The sequence below is a fragment of the Diabrotica undecimpunctata genome, chromosome 10 (assembly GCF_040954645.1).
Source record: "Diabrotica undecimpunctata isolate CICGRU chromosome 10, icDiaUnde3, whole genome shotgun sequence".
Taxonomy (NCBI): Eukaryota; Metazoa; Arthropoda; class Insecta; order Coleoptera; family Chrysomelidae; genus Diabrotica; species Diabrotica undecimpunctata.
This window is the reverse complement of record NC_092812.1, coordinates 38,721,851-38,736,389: the sequence shown is the minus strand read 5'-3', so window position 1 is coordinate 38,736,389 and position 14,539 is coordinate 38,721,851. Positions and strand designations below refer to the sequence as shown.

The following is a 14,539-nucleotide window of genomic DNA, read 5'->3' as shown; positions in this document are numbered from 1 at the left end:
TGGGGGAATGTTTAGTACCTTTCATGGTTAGGGATCGCTTGCGTGTCTTGCCAGTATTAGTTATTTTGGACGTACCGCACATTCTGATTTTAGGATCTGATTTTTGGCGTGTTATGGGTATCGTTCCAGATTTGAGGCATAACGAATGGTATTTTTCGGACGCTCCAGCAATGGTAGGTTCAGTGGATCATCTCCGAGGTCAAACTATTTTGACCGATGCAGAGAAGTCGCAATTGGATGAAGTTATTAATAGAAGTCGTGAACTAATGGGCACTTCTCTTGGTTGTACTGATGTCACTGAGCATGTGATTGTTTGTAAATCTGCACCCATAAAACAACGTTACTATCCTGTATCCCCAGTAATCCAAAGCCATATTGATAAAGAGCTAGAAGATATGTTGGCGAAAGGAGTAGTGGAGCGATCGAATAGTGCTTGGTCGTCCCCGATTCTCTTGGTGAAGAAAAAGGTTCCAGAAGGTGAAGAACCAAAATGGAGGTTCTGCGTAGACTATCGAAAGCTTAATGCCGCAACAGAGAGGGATGGCTACCCATTACCGTACATCTCTAATATTTTAAATAAATTAAAGAACGCGCATTATCTTTCCACCATAGACATTAAGTCGGCGTATTGGCAGGTACCTGTTGCTAAGGCTTCCAGGCCTTATACTGCTTTTACGGTTCCTGGTCGAGGTCTTTTTCAGTTTTGCAGAATGCCTTTTGGATTACATAATGCCCCGGCTACATGGCAGAGGTTGATAGATCGTGTCCTCGGTCCGGAGTTGGAACCCTATGTTTTTACTTACTTGGATGACGTGGTCATCGTGACAAAGTCTATTGAAGAACATGTAAGAATCTTAGAGGAAGTCTTTAGACGCTTGAGAGAAGCTAAGTTAACCGTTAGCTGGGATAAATGTCAATTTTGTAGACCGGAACTAAAGTATTTGGGTCATGTGGTTGATAGGAATGGACTACATGTTGATGGTGATAAGGTCAAGGCTATGCTACGTATCCCAACACCCACATCCGTCAAGGAAGTTCGTAGCATCATAGGCACATTTTCCTGGTATCGAAGATTTATTCCTTCCTTTGCGACACTACTAGCTCCAATTACAGCGATATTGAAGAAAGGAAGAAAATTCAATTGGACCCCGAGTTGTGAAGAATCTTTTCAGAAAATAAAAGAATGTCTAGTTTCTGCTCCGATACTTAATTGTCCTGACTACAATTTGCCTTTTGTTGTCCAATGTGATGCCTCAGGATATGGAGTGGGCGCCGTGTTATTGCAGCCAGGCCCGGATGGTGACGAAGTAATTAGTTTCCTGAGCAGATCACTAACGCGTCAAGAAAGGAATTTTTCCACGACGGAACGGGAATGTTTAGCTGTGTTATGGGCAGTCGAAAAACTGCGTCCTTATTTGGAGGGTGTTCCGTTTAGGGTCGTGACTGATCACGCATCCCTCGTATGGCTTCAAAATTTGAAGGATCCTACTGGAAGATTAGCTCGATGGGCGGTAAGATTGCAACAATATGACTTTAAGATTGTGCATCGGAAAGGAAAAGAACATGTTGTCCCCGATTTGTTATCTCGGTCAGTTCCCGTGCTTGATATGGTTGAAGAGGTTGTACCGCTTCCTAGTGGTGATAGTTGGTATGATAAACTTTGTAGAAAAATCGAGTCTAATCCCTTGAAGTATCCTCAGTGGAGAATGTCTGGTGGCAAACTTTATAAATACATCCGTCCCAGTCATGGATTTTTGGTCGAGGAAGCGGACAATTGGAAGGAAGTCGTTCCTAAGGGTCAACGATTGGAAGTGCTGAAGTTGTGTCATGATAGTCCTTTAGCAGGTCATATGGGGATCCTGAAAACTTATAAGCGTATTAACGAGAAGTATTTTTGGCCGAAACTGCGGAGTGATGTGTCTCGTTACGTTGGACGTTGCTCACTGTGTGCCATGCATAAGGTGGAACAAGGTAAGCCCAAAGGCTTTATGACTCCTCAACCTAAAGCTACTCAACCATGGGAGATAGTAGCAACCGATCTTATGGGACCTTTTCCAAGATCAACTCAAGGCTATAAGTTTATCTTAGTGGTAATGGATGTGTTTAGTAAATTTTCTTTGGTATTTCCGTTGCGATCCTCAAAAGCCGTGCATGTCGTTAAGAAAATAGAAGAAGAAGTTTTCCTCGTATTTGGAGTTCCACGTCTGTTACTATGTGATAATGGTGTCCAGTATACTTCGGGTATTTTCAAGAAAATGATGGAAACCTATGGTGTCTCAGTTCGTTATAATGCGTTGTATCATCCACAGTGCAATCCATCTGAACGCTATAACCGAACCCTTAAAACAATGATGGCAACTTATATAGCTGACAACCATAGGAAGTGGGATGAAAATTTGGCCAAACTAGCATGTGCTACGCGCACTGCATACCACGAGTCGACTGGTCAAGATCCCTACTTCATAAATTTCGGTCGGAAGATGGTAGTGGATGGACGAGATTTTTCCCGAAAGGACAAACTCGGAGACCCGGAGGACGAAGTAGCTAAAATGGGATATAATCGATCGCGTGGACTCCAGGAATTATTTGTTGATGTTAGAAAACGTTTAGATAAAGCTTCGGCTAAGTGTGAGAAGACCTATAATCTACGGAGACGTCCAGAGGAATTTCAGCCCCATCAGTCAGTATGGCGGAGAAATTTTGTGTTGTCAGATGCCGCTAAATATTTCACGAAAAAGTTAGCTCCTAGATGGATAGGACCCTACTTCGTGAAGAAGAAAGTTTCCCCCTGGACATATAGTTTAGAGGATGAAAATGGCAAGGATCAAGGTATTTGGAATATTAAGGATTTAAGGATTAGTAACCCGACTGGTGATCCCGATAGGATTTAGGTCGGAGTAGAACGGACTAGCAAAGTTTTGTCTAGTCTAAGTAAATTCTTCTGAAATTGGTTGTATTTATTTTTTTTTGTTGTGTCCGTGAAGGATGACTGAGTGTTGGCTATGATCGGTTCTTAGGATGTATTTGGATGGTCAACCGATTCGTTTTTTTTTTGTGTTAGGTAGCCAATACGAAGTCGTAGGGTTGCGGTAGCCTTAATTTCTTTTGATTTATGGAATTGAATGTCACTTAGGTTTGGTCAGAAATATGTTGTCTTCGATGATATGGCGTTGGGATTTGTTTTGATGTTAGTAAGCCATTCTATTTAATTGGGATTTTTTCGAAGCCACATAATTATGTTTTGGTGAATCTTGTTGGATAATAGCTTAGTTTTGGATGATTCACTAAATTTCGTTGTATACGGATTTAAATTCTGGAAGACCTATCTCATTTTTATTTTAATGAACAATTGGAATTACACTACTGTTTCGGTAGATGTTTCTCGCAGTATCAGTAAGAGTGGAATGGTGGAGAGTTTCTTATGGACTCATGTTATGTGAGGTATAGTGAAGTACTAGCGATGCCCCAGAGCTGGGAGGTCGCGAATAAGGGCAACATCCAGTAACCGACCTAATCAGTGTTGTCAGATTGACGTTGGAATTTGAAACTATTCTACTTGATCTCATACGATGAGAGATGACTGTTGTGTGGAAGTGGAGTAAGTGTTGTAAGTAAGTTGTTGCTTTGTGCGTGTGGTTTGAGATTGGTATGTCTTTCGTTGTCCAAGTACTTGCGCATGGTGAAGACGGTGTGGATGATGATTGTGTTGTGGACTTCGCTCGGAGTTTAGGTAGTGCGTCGCTAGCGCGAGGGAAAATTTTCTTCGTCTAGTTTTTCCTCGTAAATTTTCCTCTGGGAAAGGGAGGTGTTGTTACGTTCCAAATTTAAAGTAGAAAGTCCCACCTCTATTTTATCAAAATTTAAATAATTCAGGACGTGTAAGAGCGGTTGCCTATAATATATTATAAGCAAGGTGGCGAAAATAAAATTAGTAATTTTCAAATAGGGGTAATGTCTGGCAAATTGTGCTGAAGTTAAGGGAACACGTCCTCTTTTTTGTGAAGAAACTAATTTAGATCGTTCTTTCTAGAGTTATCTTGGAAGAATTGGGATCATAAAATTGAAATTTTTGAATCTCGGTATTATTCGGTGACCTCCGTGTGTCAAGTTGTCAAGTGTTCGGAAAGACGACGGAAAGAAAGTGATTCCAGGTTTGACGGTGTAACTGAAAGGTTGGGCTAGATTAAAAACGGCATTTTGTTTTTTGCTTTTGCTGCTGTTCCATGTGGGATCTGGACTAGTCCGAACCGTGTGGATATTCAAGGGGATTTGCTGCCTTCATGGAAGGGTTTTTTTTTGGAATATCCACAATTTCGCTAAAAAAAAGCGGATCTACAGTACACGTGAATACCGGGAGTCGTATTTAGATCAAGAAATTAGCCTTAATCACGAGTCCAAATAGCCGGCTACGCTTCGGTCCAATTTGGGATATTTCAAACCCCTAATCTGGCTAAGAAGGGTGAGTGTTAGAACATTTCGTTTTTAATTAATTAAAAAGTTGTAGTTATTTTTTTATCCCATCTCTAAAAAGCTATTCACATTTTTATCAGTTTTCATACATTCAAGTTCGGAGACAAGTTTTTTTTTTGTATTGCTCCATTATCGCCAAAAGGCAGATAAACAAAGTGTTAAAATCAATATATTTATTTCCAAATAATTATTTTAGACACAGATGGTAATTAATGTTTTCTTGCTTCAGGGTTGGTTGGTTTGTTTGTTTTTTTCTGCTTCTTCTTCTTCGTATTTTTCCATCTGGCTGTAATTTTCAACTTTTCAACATTGTCACACAAGTCTATGTACATCGGCAATCGTATGGGATTTTGGATTGAAGACACGCTGAACTATAACTGGAATTCCACGCGGTGAAGTATATGAAAATTCGAGGTATGGATCGATAATTAATTTTCAACGGAAGATTTAAGCACCGTCTAATTTGGTTTGCGGAATACAATAGTTTTTTTTAAAGATTATTTGCTGTTAGTTTTTATTTTCATATTTACAAATACTTTACAGATTTTTTTTTAAAGATAATTTGCGGTTTATTTTATTAATTCAATATTTACACATACCTATTTTAATTTTGTAAACTGCGTCTAAGGGGGGGTTATATATTTGAGATTTATTTTTTTTATATTATTTTCTGCGCACGCACTTGAGCTCACGTGGTGTCCTATTTGCGTTAATTATTTTTTTTGGTTGGTATTGAACCGCACACCCCTTAGCGTCCGGTACTTTTGATACGTCCTACCTTTCATTTTGTTCTGTTAAATAGAAATAACTTATGAATTTTTGTTAGGCAAGCAGAAGCCGCATTTTTATATTATTTTTTTATTAAGCCTATGGTAAAGTTAAATAATATTGTAATATGTAATATGTATGTATTTATTTTCAACTATCTTGGGAATCTATTTATTAAAATTGACTAAATTCTAATCTGACAATTTCATTTTTTTTTTTTATTTATTCAGGTTGTATACTGTTACTTAGTATTTTAGTAGTAAACCTATTGGTAAGTTGGTGGTTTATTGAATAGCAACGTAGGGAAGGCTGTGGGCCAATTTACCTGGCGCCCCTGATATAACTTCGGATTTTTTTTGTTTTGTGGACCGCACGACCATCTCCACTGTTTTGTCTAGCCGCGAGCCATTCCCAGACTGTCACCGTATAGTACTTTTCTTTCCGGGTGTACGTCTGATTTATATTTGGTACATTTTGTAATTTTTTTATATAGATTCGGTTTTGTACGCCACATACCATTAGAAAATACTTAGATCCCACTCTAAATATCAAAAAATTGTACCAGCTTTACTTAGATATCTGCATCGAAAATAATCGAGACCCTGTTGCTTTACGTAAATATCGATCTATTTTTTGTGAAGAGTATAATCTAAGTTTTTTCACGCCCAAAAAGGACCAGTGTCTTATCTGTGCCAAATATGCTAAGACTGATCTAGAGCAGAGAAAAAACCTTGAAATAATCTACGAAGAATATAGAAAAAGAAACGAAATTTGTCAGGCCGCTAAAAGAATAGATAAAGACAAAGCAAATAAAGACAAGACATTTATGTCTGTAACATTGGATTTACAAGCAATTTTACAAATACCCAAAGCATCTATTAGTCAATTATACTATCGTAGAAAATTGGTAGTATACAATCTTACTATTCACCGGAGGAATCACCGCTACCCAATAAGGCATATTGCTTGTGCTGGAATGAAATCAATGGCAAAAAGGATAGTTCTAAAATCGGAACTTGTATGTATTACTATTTAAGTGAATGCTTAAGACCTGAGGTTAAGCATGTAACAATTTTTTCAGATACTTGTGGCGGTCAAAACCGTAATCAGTTTATAGCTGTACTGCTGTTGTGGATCGTACAAAATATTGACCAATTGGAAATTATAGAACAAAAGTTCTTAGAAGCAGGACATACTTATATGGAAGTGGATTCTATGCACTCGGCAATAGAATCTGCAAGTAAACATGTAAATGTAACTTGCATGAATGACTGGAAAAATATATTTCAAACAGCAAGAAAACAGAAAATGAAGACAGTAGACAATGTGAAACATAATATAGGCCCATACAAGGTAAAAGAAATAAAATATAATGAATTTTTAGATTTAAAGTCACTTGCAGCAAATATATTGCAAAACAGAACAGTAGATTCTGACGGTAATACTGTGCAGTGGTTAAAAATCAAGAGACTAAAATATATTAAAGATGAAAGAAGGAAAATTTTTTTCAACTACGATCTCTCAGAAGAATTAAAGTGTTTAAACATATCAGAAGATATTGGTTTGAATTAAAAAAAAAACTCCTACTCTACGGTGTAAAAGGCCAAAACAAATTTTATCCCAAAAAGCAACCCTAGACTTACCAACTCCGGGTAATTTACCAAAGTTATACAAAAGTACTCTTCCAATAAACGAAGCAAAAAAAAGGATTTAATGAAGATGTGCCAAGAAAACATTTTTCCGGAAGAGCTGCATGCTTGGATATCAAGTTTAAAAATAGGGAATAATGTCGTAGATCGAATTCCAGACATAATGATGGGAGAAGAATCGGAAGAAGATATTATCTTTTAATTTCCTAAAAAGAATGTAGATTATTATTTGTTTTATTTGAATAAAATACAGTTTATTTTTATTTTATAATTAACAAAATTAAAAATAAAAACCAATAAAATCAAATGTTGTACTCATTCAGCGAGGAAAAACCCGATAAATGTCATGTTTTATTTTTTCTTGTAAATACCTTTTAATAAGTTAAACTAAAAATAAATTATTCTAACTAAACAATAAATTCTCTACTGTTTGGCTTTAACTAATATTTGAAATAACTTTCTATGACGATTTTAAAGCCTCTTCAATGTTACGAAAATCTTTAATCGCGATTATCTCCGAACAATGATTTTGTTAGTTATCGGGTTTTCGCTCGAACCCCTCGTTATATCTAATATCCTTTTAACGCTTTTACGACTTAGAATTCGAAACCGTGATTAACCAAAAAAAATTAATGCAATATAAACTGATGGTTCATCTTTGCAAAGAATCAAATTTAATATTTAAAATAACTTTTATGTGACCAAAGAACTTTTATTAAAGTACCTCCTGAAATATTATTTCAAGAATGCAATCGATTCTGTTAAAAAGAAAACAACCTGTAACAATAAAAAAACAACAAATGATAATAAATCCAGAAATGCCAAATCAAATTAAAGAACTATTATTGGTACACTAGTTATCAAGATGCATTATATCTGCAGATATAAACTACAAAAAAATTATTTCGCTTTAAGTATAATGTTGAGAAGAATGCAGAATATTCTAATTCACAGTACATGGAAAGATAACTCTTAATAATATAAAAGCTCTAGAATGATGACTAGAAATATATGCGTAAAAGATAAAACGTCTAGTAACAAAAAAATTACAGAAGCTATGAAAATAATTTTAAAAAAATATCATCCACGATGAAATGGATAAAAGCAACCACCAATGAGGACACCTAAAAAAGAACGAAAAGCTTCCTCTAGAAGTAAAAAAAGTTAAAATGTCTTTATATATTTGATCAAATCCCAAACATATGTTGCCAATGAAACGTAGCCACATATTTAAAGGATGACTAATACACACCTAGAGCAAATATCGAAGTTTTACAATATCGTTTTAGTGATTGAATAGATATTTTTAAACGATACGAATCAAAGAACTACTTGTTAATGTATTAAGTGCTAATTAACTAATAACTTTTTTTAGATTACGACTGTCGATGTCGGTATCCTGACCAAATAAGGATGAACATGAAATATACTTACAAAGCAACCGGATCTTTAGTACTAAGTAGTGTTCTAGTAATAATTTTGTCTAACTTATTGTTATTTTGCTAATTAATACTTAACATATTCGTTCCTTGAACTAGCCTACGAATATATTGATGAAATTAATTATAATAAAAAATTGTTTTACCTATGAAGATTTCCTTGGAAAAAGTCGCCGTGTGAAAACTGGTTTTAACCCCGGTAATCTAGCTTTATGATGTTAAAAATACTCATACAGCTAGATAACCAAAGAAAATATCAGTTCCAATGGAGAAAATACCGATGAAAAACACTCAAAAATCCCAATGACCACTTTACTGAAGCACGTGATACAGCGCGCCGGCACGTTCCGCACTAACTGCCTCCGAGAAACTTTATCTTCTGTCGCGCATGAAGAACTCATCAAGCGACTGTTTCTTTAGCAAGTGGGACGATTTGCTTTCTCATCGCAGCTCGGTTGCCAGCCAGTCTCGAACTCTGTCGCTATGAAAACCAGTTTCAAAAGCCAAGCCTGTATGTCACTATGTTGCCAAACTTTCTAGTCTCAAGGCAGTATTTGTATAGCGAGCCAACAAATTCGCGGAATTTCTGGTTTAAAATGTAGTCCTAAATTACAATAAAACTATACACCTAATTTTTTCTTTCTCAGGTATAAAAATTGCGTCTATATCACTATATTTTTATTCTTTCTGGTTTTAAGGTAGTATTTGGATACTCAACAGAAAAGTTCACATGATTTATAATTCAATGGATAGCTCTAGGTTAACAGTTTCAAACATATTTATAGTCTGTTAACACTCAGCTACAAACATAAATGCTATCTGTAAAGAACTCGGGGTTGAACTAAATCCGAATTCATCTTTTCAATTTACCATAGGTACCTTTACTATTGTATACTTCAACCCCTCTTACTAACATCCATCTGCAGGGGCACCGATGCTGAAAATTAGTAGGGTTTTATGAAATCTTATCCCTCATTATCTATATAGATTTATCCTTATGAGACAAACTTTTAAATAAATCTTCACAAAACATACAACTGTTCGATTAAAAAAAAAACGTTGGTCTTCATATGATATTTCGGTATAATTTTTATTAAACAATAAAGAAATAAAGTAATGGATAAGTAAGTAGAAATTGAAATTTTTTTTTCCAAATTAATGAGTTGTATAGACACAAAGTTCACTATTATTCTTCGCAAAAGAAAACTACAAATTTAAAACCAATTTTATGTCATTTGGTTTTAATGATCTTATCCAAAAATTCTTCGTAATTTATTTTCTACTAAATTTTTATATACTTTACTGTAAAATTCTGTACAGGTTATTGATTGACATTTAATTTTCTTTGGCATACATAATCTAAATCTGTAGCAACACTATACTAGATTTTTATTTGCATCTCAGCTTTTTATTCAATTAGTGAACATCAAAAATATAGATAAATAGCCGTATACATGATAAATAAGAAAAGATAACAAATGATAAGTAATACCCTATTCAGGTAAGAAAATTCAAGGGATATTTAACTAACGTTATGCTTCTGGTTTTTTTTCGTCATTATGACCATGTTATATCGCTCCTTAAATACAAAAGTCACACATTCCAAAAAATATCAAAACTGATTTTTTTGCATAAAATGCATCTTAACCGATGAAACTTTAATATTTCGCTCAACCAGCCGTCGTTTTATGATCAAAAGCACCCGTAAACTCACATACGTTAGTTTTGTTTTGTACCGTTTCTGTAACTGAGTTCCGTGCAAAACTACCACATCCTCAGTTGCCATCAGACATTCGGCACGAGTGCACGCATTTTTTATGAAAAACTAACACATTCCAAAAAACTGCTAAAAGACAGGTGAAATTATATATTCAAAAGTGCCACATTCAAAAATAAATTCGTATTGCAGATCACATACACGTAAGTATCTTATCATTTTTATGTGCAATAGTACAATATTTTAAAATAGGTTAGTTTTTCGTTTATAAATTTGATATTCTCTCTTATTTTTGTATGCAATACTACCATATTTTGAATTATGTTAGTTTTGCAAAAAATAATTAGAATTATTTTCTTATTTCTTTATTCTAAAGTTACATATTTCGAAATATGGTATCTTTGTATTTGAAAGTGATCTCTAAATAGATTTTATTTTATATATTAAAAAGCAATTTTTAGTTTTACTGTTGTTTTATCGGAAAGTTTTTGTAGTTTTTGGAGTAATCTTATGGGTTAAACAAAATAATTTAGAAATCTTAAAACCAATTAAATTTTACTTACCCATATACATTATAACGCCTATTTACGAGAAAGTAAATTGTTTGATACAGGTAGGTACTTATAATTAATTTTTATTTTCAGAATGGCAAGAAGAGCGCAACGAATTTTGGACATGATACCACCAATAAATGACCCTCGAGATGAACAGCAATCTTCTTCAACAATACGACCTAGTGAACTGGATTCAATTGACATTCAGACTGACAATATTATTTATCATGAATATGATGGTAATGGCATTAGCTCTCTACCGGACAGTCAGTTATCTTTAGATATTCTGAACTCCGTTGAAAATAACGAAGATATGCAAGCAACGCCTCCAAATCACAGAATATTCAATAAACCATCTTTAGTCATTAAAGAAACAGACTCAGACAGTGATTCTTCCTCTGGTGAATCTTCTAGCTCTTCGAGCAGTTCCAGTTCTAGTTCTTCAAGTAGCTCCAGTTCTACAAACAACCTAAAAGATTTCTCATCCGATGATAGTCTCAAAGATCCTACGTATGAAGATCCATTTTCTGAAAACCGCAAAGCCCAGTCAGATTCCGATGAAGAACAACAACCACAAGCACAGTTACCTGGCATTCAAGACTTTCCGCAATCAGCTGTGGATAACCAGAAGTTACTTAATATTAATTCACCATCACCCGGAGTTGACGATCAGCCACCTAGCGTTGACGAGCACCCATCTAGCATCGGTGAGCAGTCTCCTAGTGTTGATGATGAATCGCGCAGTAGGTGTCGTAAAAGAAAAGCAGAACCGCTTTTATGGAAACGAAACCAGAGCAAGCTATTGAAAAACAAAGGTATGTCCTATACTTCTATGTCCAAGTCTAAGAAAGTTTATGATGCCAAAAAAAATGGGTCCTGTATGTTTCGATAAATGTAAATTAAAATGTTCTACAGAGTTTACGTTTGAAGAAAGAAAACACATCTTTGAAAGGTTCTGGGAGTGCGGTGATCTGGAAATCCAACGACAGTTTATTCACGATCACATGACCAAGGTAGAACCAAAATATAGATACGTTCGTGAAGGTAGCAGTCGCAAAAATTACAATCACTCATTTTATCTGACTCGGAATAATAAAAAAACTCGGGTATGTAAAGTATTCTTCATGAATACCCTTGCAATCTCAGACACTATGATCAGAACCGTTGTCAAAAAACAGTCCGAAACTGGTGTGCATCTTAAAGATAACAGGGGAAAACATAACAACCATAATACACTAGACTCAGAGCTGACCGATGGTGTCAAAGCACACATCAATTCAATACCCCGAATAGAAAGTCATTACTGTAGGTCGCGATCCACTCGGGAGTATATTGAGGGCGGGTTAACAGTCGCGGCACTACATCGACATTACGTAGACAAATGTGAATCTGAAGGTAGACCACACGTTTCATATCAAGTATACTACAACATATTTATACATGATTTTAACTTATCTTTCTGGCAGTCCAAGAAGGATCAATGCGAAGATTGCATGGCTTACCAAAACGCTGAAGATAAATCGTTAATACAAGAAACTTACGACGAGCACCTGAAGCAAAAGACTCTCGCTAGAGCTGAAAAAGATAGAGATAAAGAGCTTGTGAGTAATACCTTCGTAGTGGCTGTATACGACCTCCAAGCGGTGATGCCTTGTCCACGGGGTGATGTGTCGAGCTTCTATTATACGTCTAAATTAAATCTACTTAATTTCACAGTAACCGAGCTCGGTACAAAGGACACAACTTGTTTTGTATGGCACGAGGGAGAAGGAGCCCGAGGTATTAATGAAATTGGCTCCTGTGTTCTAATGTATCTTAGAAAATTGAATGAAAATGTCACGGAACCTTGTGATGTCACTTTCTATAGCGATAATTGCTGTGGCCAACAAAAGAACAAATTCATGCTGGCAATGTCCCAATACGCAACTCAAGAATTGCCAAACATCAAGAGTATTACTCATAAGTTCCTAATAAAAGGGCACACCCAAAAAGAAAGGAGACTCTGTTCATTCTGTCATCCAACGTAACATTACGAGAGCATTGAAATCATCTCCAATTTACGTTCCAGACCAGTATATCACTCTGATTAAAACAGCAAAGAAAACTTTAAAGCCTTATACTGTTGAAGAACTGACACATGAGAATTTTTTTGACCTCAAACCTCTGTGTACAGGAAACTACAATATAGATGATGATGGCAATAAATTCAAATGGACCGATATAAAGATTCTGAAGGCGGATAAAGTAAGCAATGGCATATTTTTCTTTAAAAGTTCCTACGAAGAGGAAGAGTTCAGGTCGGTATCTACGTTGAGAACACGCCGCACGAAGTCAACGGCAGTGCTTGATAATAATTTTACTCTAAACCAACTTTACACTGAAAAGCTTACAGTTCCTGAAGCAAAGAAGCAAGGCATTCTAAAGCTAATCCAGAAAAACGTAGTGCTAAGATTTTATGAATCTTTTTATGATAATCTCTAAATTAGTGCACAAGTTACTGTTGTTAACTGATTTTTAATGTTTTCGTTTTTTTTTATCCTTTACGAGCATTACGCTCAATGTAGTTTTAAGAAAACGTTTTATAAAAATATTTTTGTAAGAACCACGTTTATGAGCTTCATACGGTTGTGATTAGTGTAGATCATGGAAATGATTATTTTGAAGGTGTCTTTCTCCTTAGTGCCTTATTTTATAAGACTATAACTGCCAATAATACTATTTTAAGATAAAATTACCTCTGTTTCTCTTAAAGGTTTTGCTTAAAAGGTTAAGTTTTGTTTTTAACGTAAATTTATTCCTCTTATCTACTACTCTAGGTAATATTAAAGACTTAATTGATGATCTCATGATAAAATTATCAATAATTTGTTTTCCCTTAGCAAGTTTAGTATGTAGTAAGTTAGTATGTGCCTTTTTTTTAATAAATTGACATTTTGTAAGGTTGACAACCGAAAATAAAACTCAAATTTTCCTAATTATGGTGGTTTAATTTTTAAAATTTTAATGTTCTCGACGACAAAGTCTATATACAAAACTATAATCTATTTCTAATGAGTGTAGAGTAATAAAATCTCATGAAGTATTCAAAAGCGCTACAGGGTAATCCGTCAATAAATTCCGTCCGCATTGCAAAATTCTGTCGTTTCATAAAGAGCAGGTAGGTATCACCCTGTTTTAAGGGATTAGTCCATTGTTATCGACAGATAAACAGTGAGCCAGAGGCGCGCTAGTGGGTTAATTGACAAAAGAATATGCATTCTTAAAAATCATATTAAAGGAAATAAAAATGTAATACAGCAGAACAGTGTTATTAAAAAAAAATATAAAATGTAACAATAAAATATATACGAACCGAAATCGGGAAATACTCACAAACACACACGAATGAACTTTACATATTGAAACACTTGTGGGGAGTTTAAATCAATTTATTCACAAAAACTTTACTGGATACGTTATTACAATTCTACATCACTATAGTCTTCATCCGAAGAACTGTCATCATCTCCTGGTGTTATAATTATAGGGTCAACCACCTGATCGACCAAGTTGTCCAGTTCCCACATTTTATCTTCCTCTTTTAAAACATGCTGGATTGCTTTTTGCCAGTTTTCTGATGTGATTTCCATAATGGCTTGATCAAACAATACCTTGACATCTTTCATTTTAAATGTGGTATTGTGCCTTGCAACATATCCTAGCCCATATAAGTTCTATGGGATTTAATTCGCAATGATATGGCGGTAGGCGTAGCACAGTTACTTTATACTTTTCTGCTACATCTTCTACGGCATATTTTATGAAGCGAGATTTATGTTGTTTTACTACGGCTAGTAGTTCCTTCTTTATTGAATTCGTCTCAAACTGAATACCTTTATTTGACAGCCAGTTAATAATTTCTTGCTTTCTCCAAGCTGAAGTTGGTACCTTCTCTATGCGCCT

At 35.2% G+C, this 14,539-nt stretch overlaps 1 protein-coding gene across 1 annotated transcript; it reads left to right on the top strand.

Annotated features, from left to right (window-relative positions):
• The first annotated feature begins 9,900 nt into the window (after nt 1-9,900).
• On the top strand, nt 9,901-13,602 carry LOC140452449 (uncharacterized). The gene is made up of 2 exons (XM_072546714.1): nt 9,901-10,246; nt 10,688-13,602. Exon 2 carries the CDS (start codon nt 10,689-10,691, stop codon nt 11,487-11,489), a length of 801 nt encoding a protein of 266 aa, XP_072402815.1. The 5' UTR covers nt 9,901-10,246; nt 10,688; the 3' UTR covers nt 11,490-13,602.
• Nucleotides 13,603-14,539: the final 937 nt, after the last annotated feature.

Bases quoted from the DNA above. Each gene is read 5' to 3' on its own strand.
- LOC140452449 (XM_072546714.1), top strand. From the start codon at position 10,689: ATGGCAAGAAGAGCGCAACGAATTTTGGACATGATACCACCAATAAAT.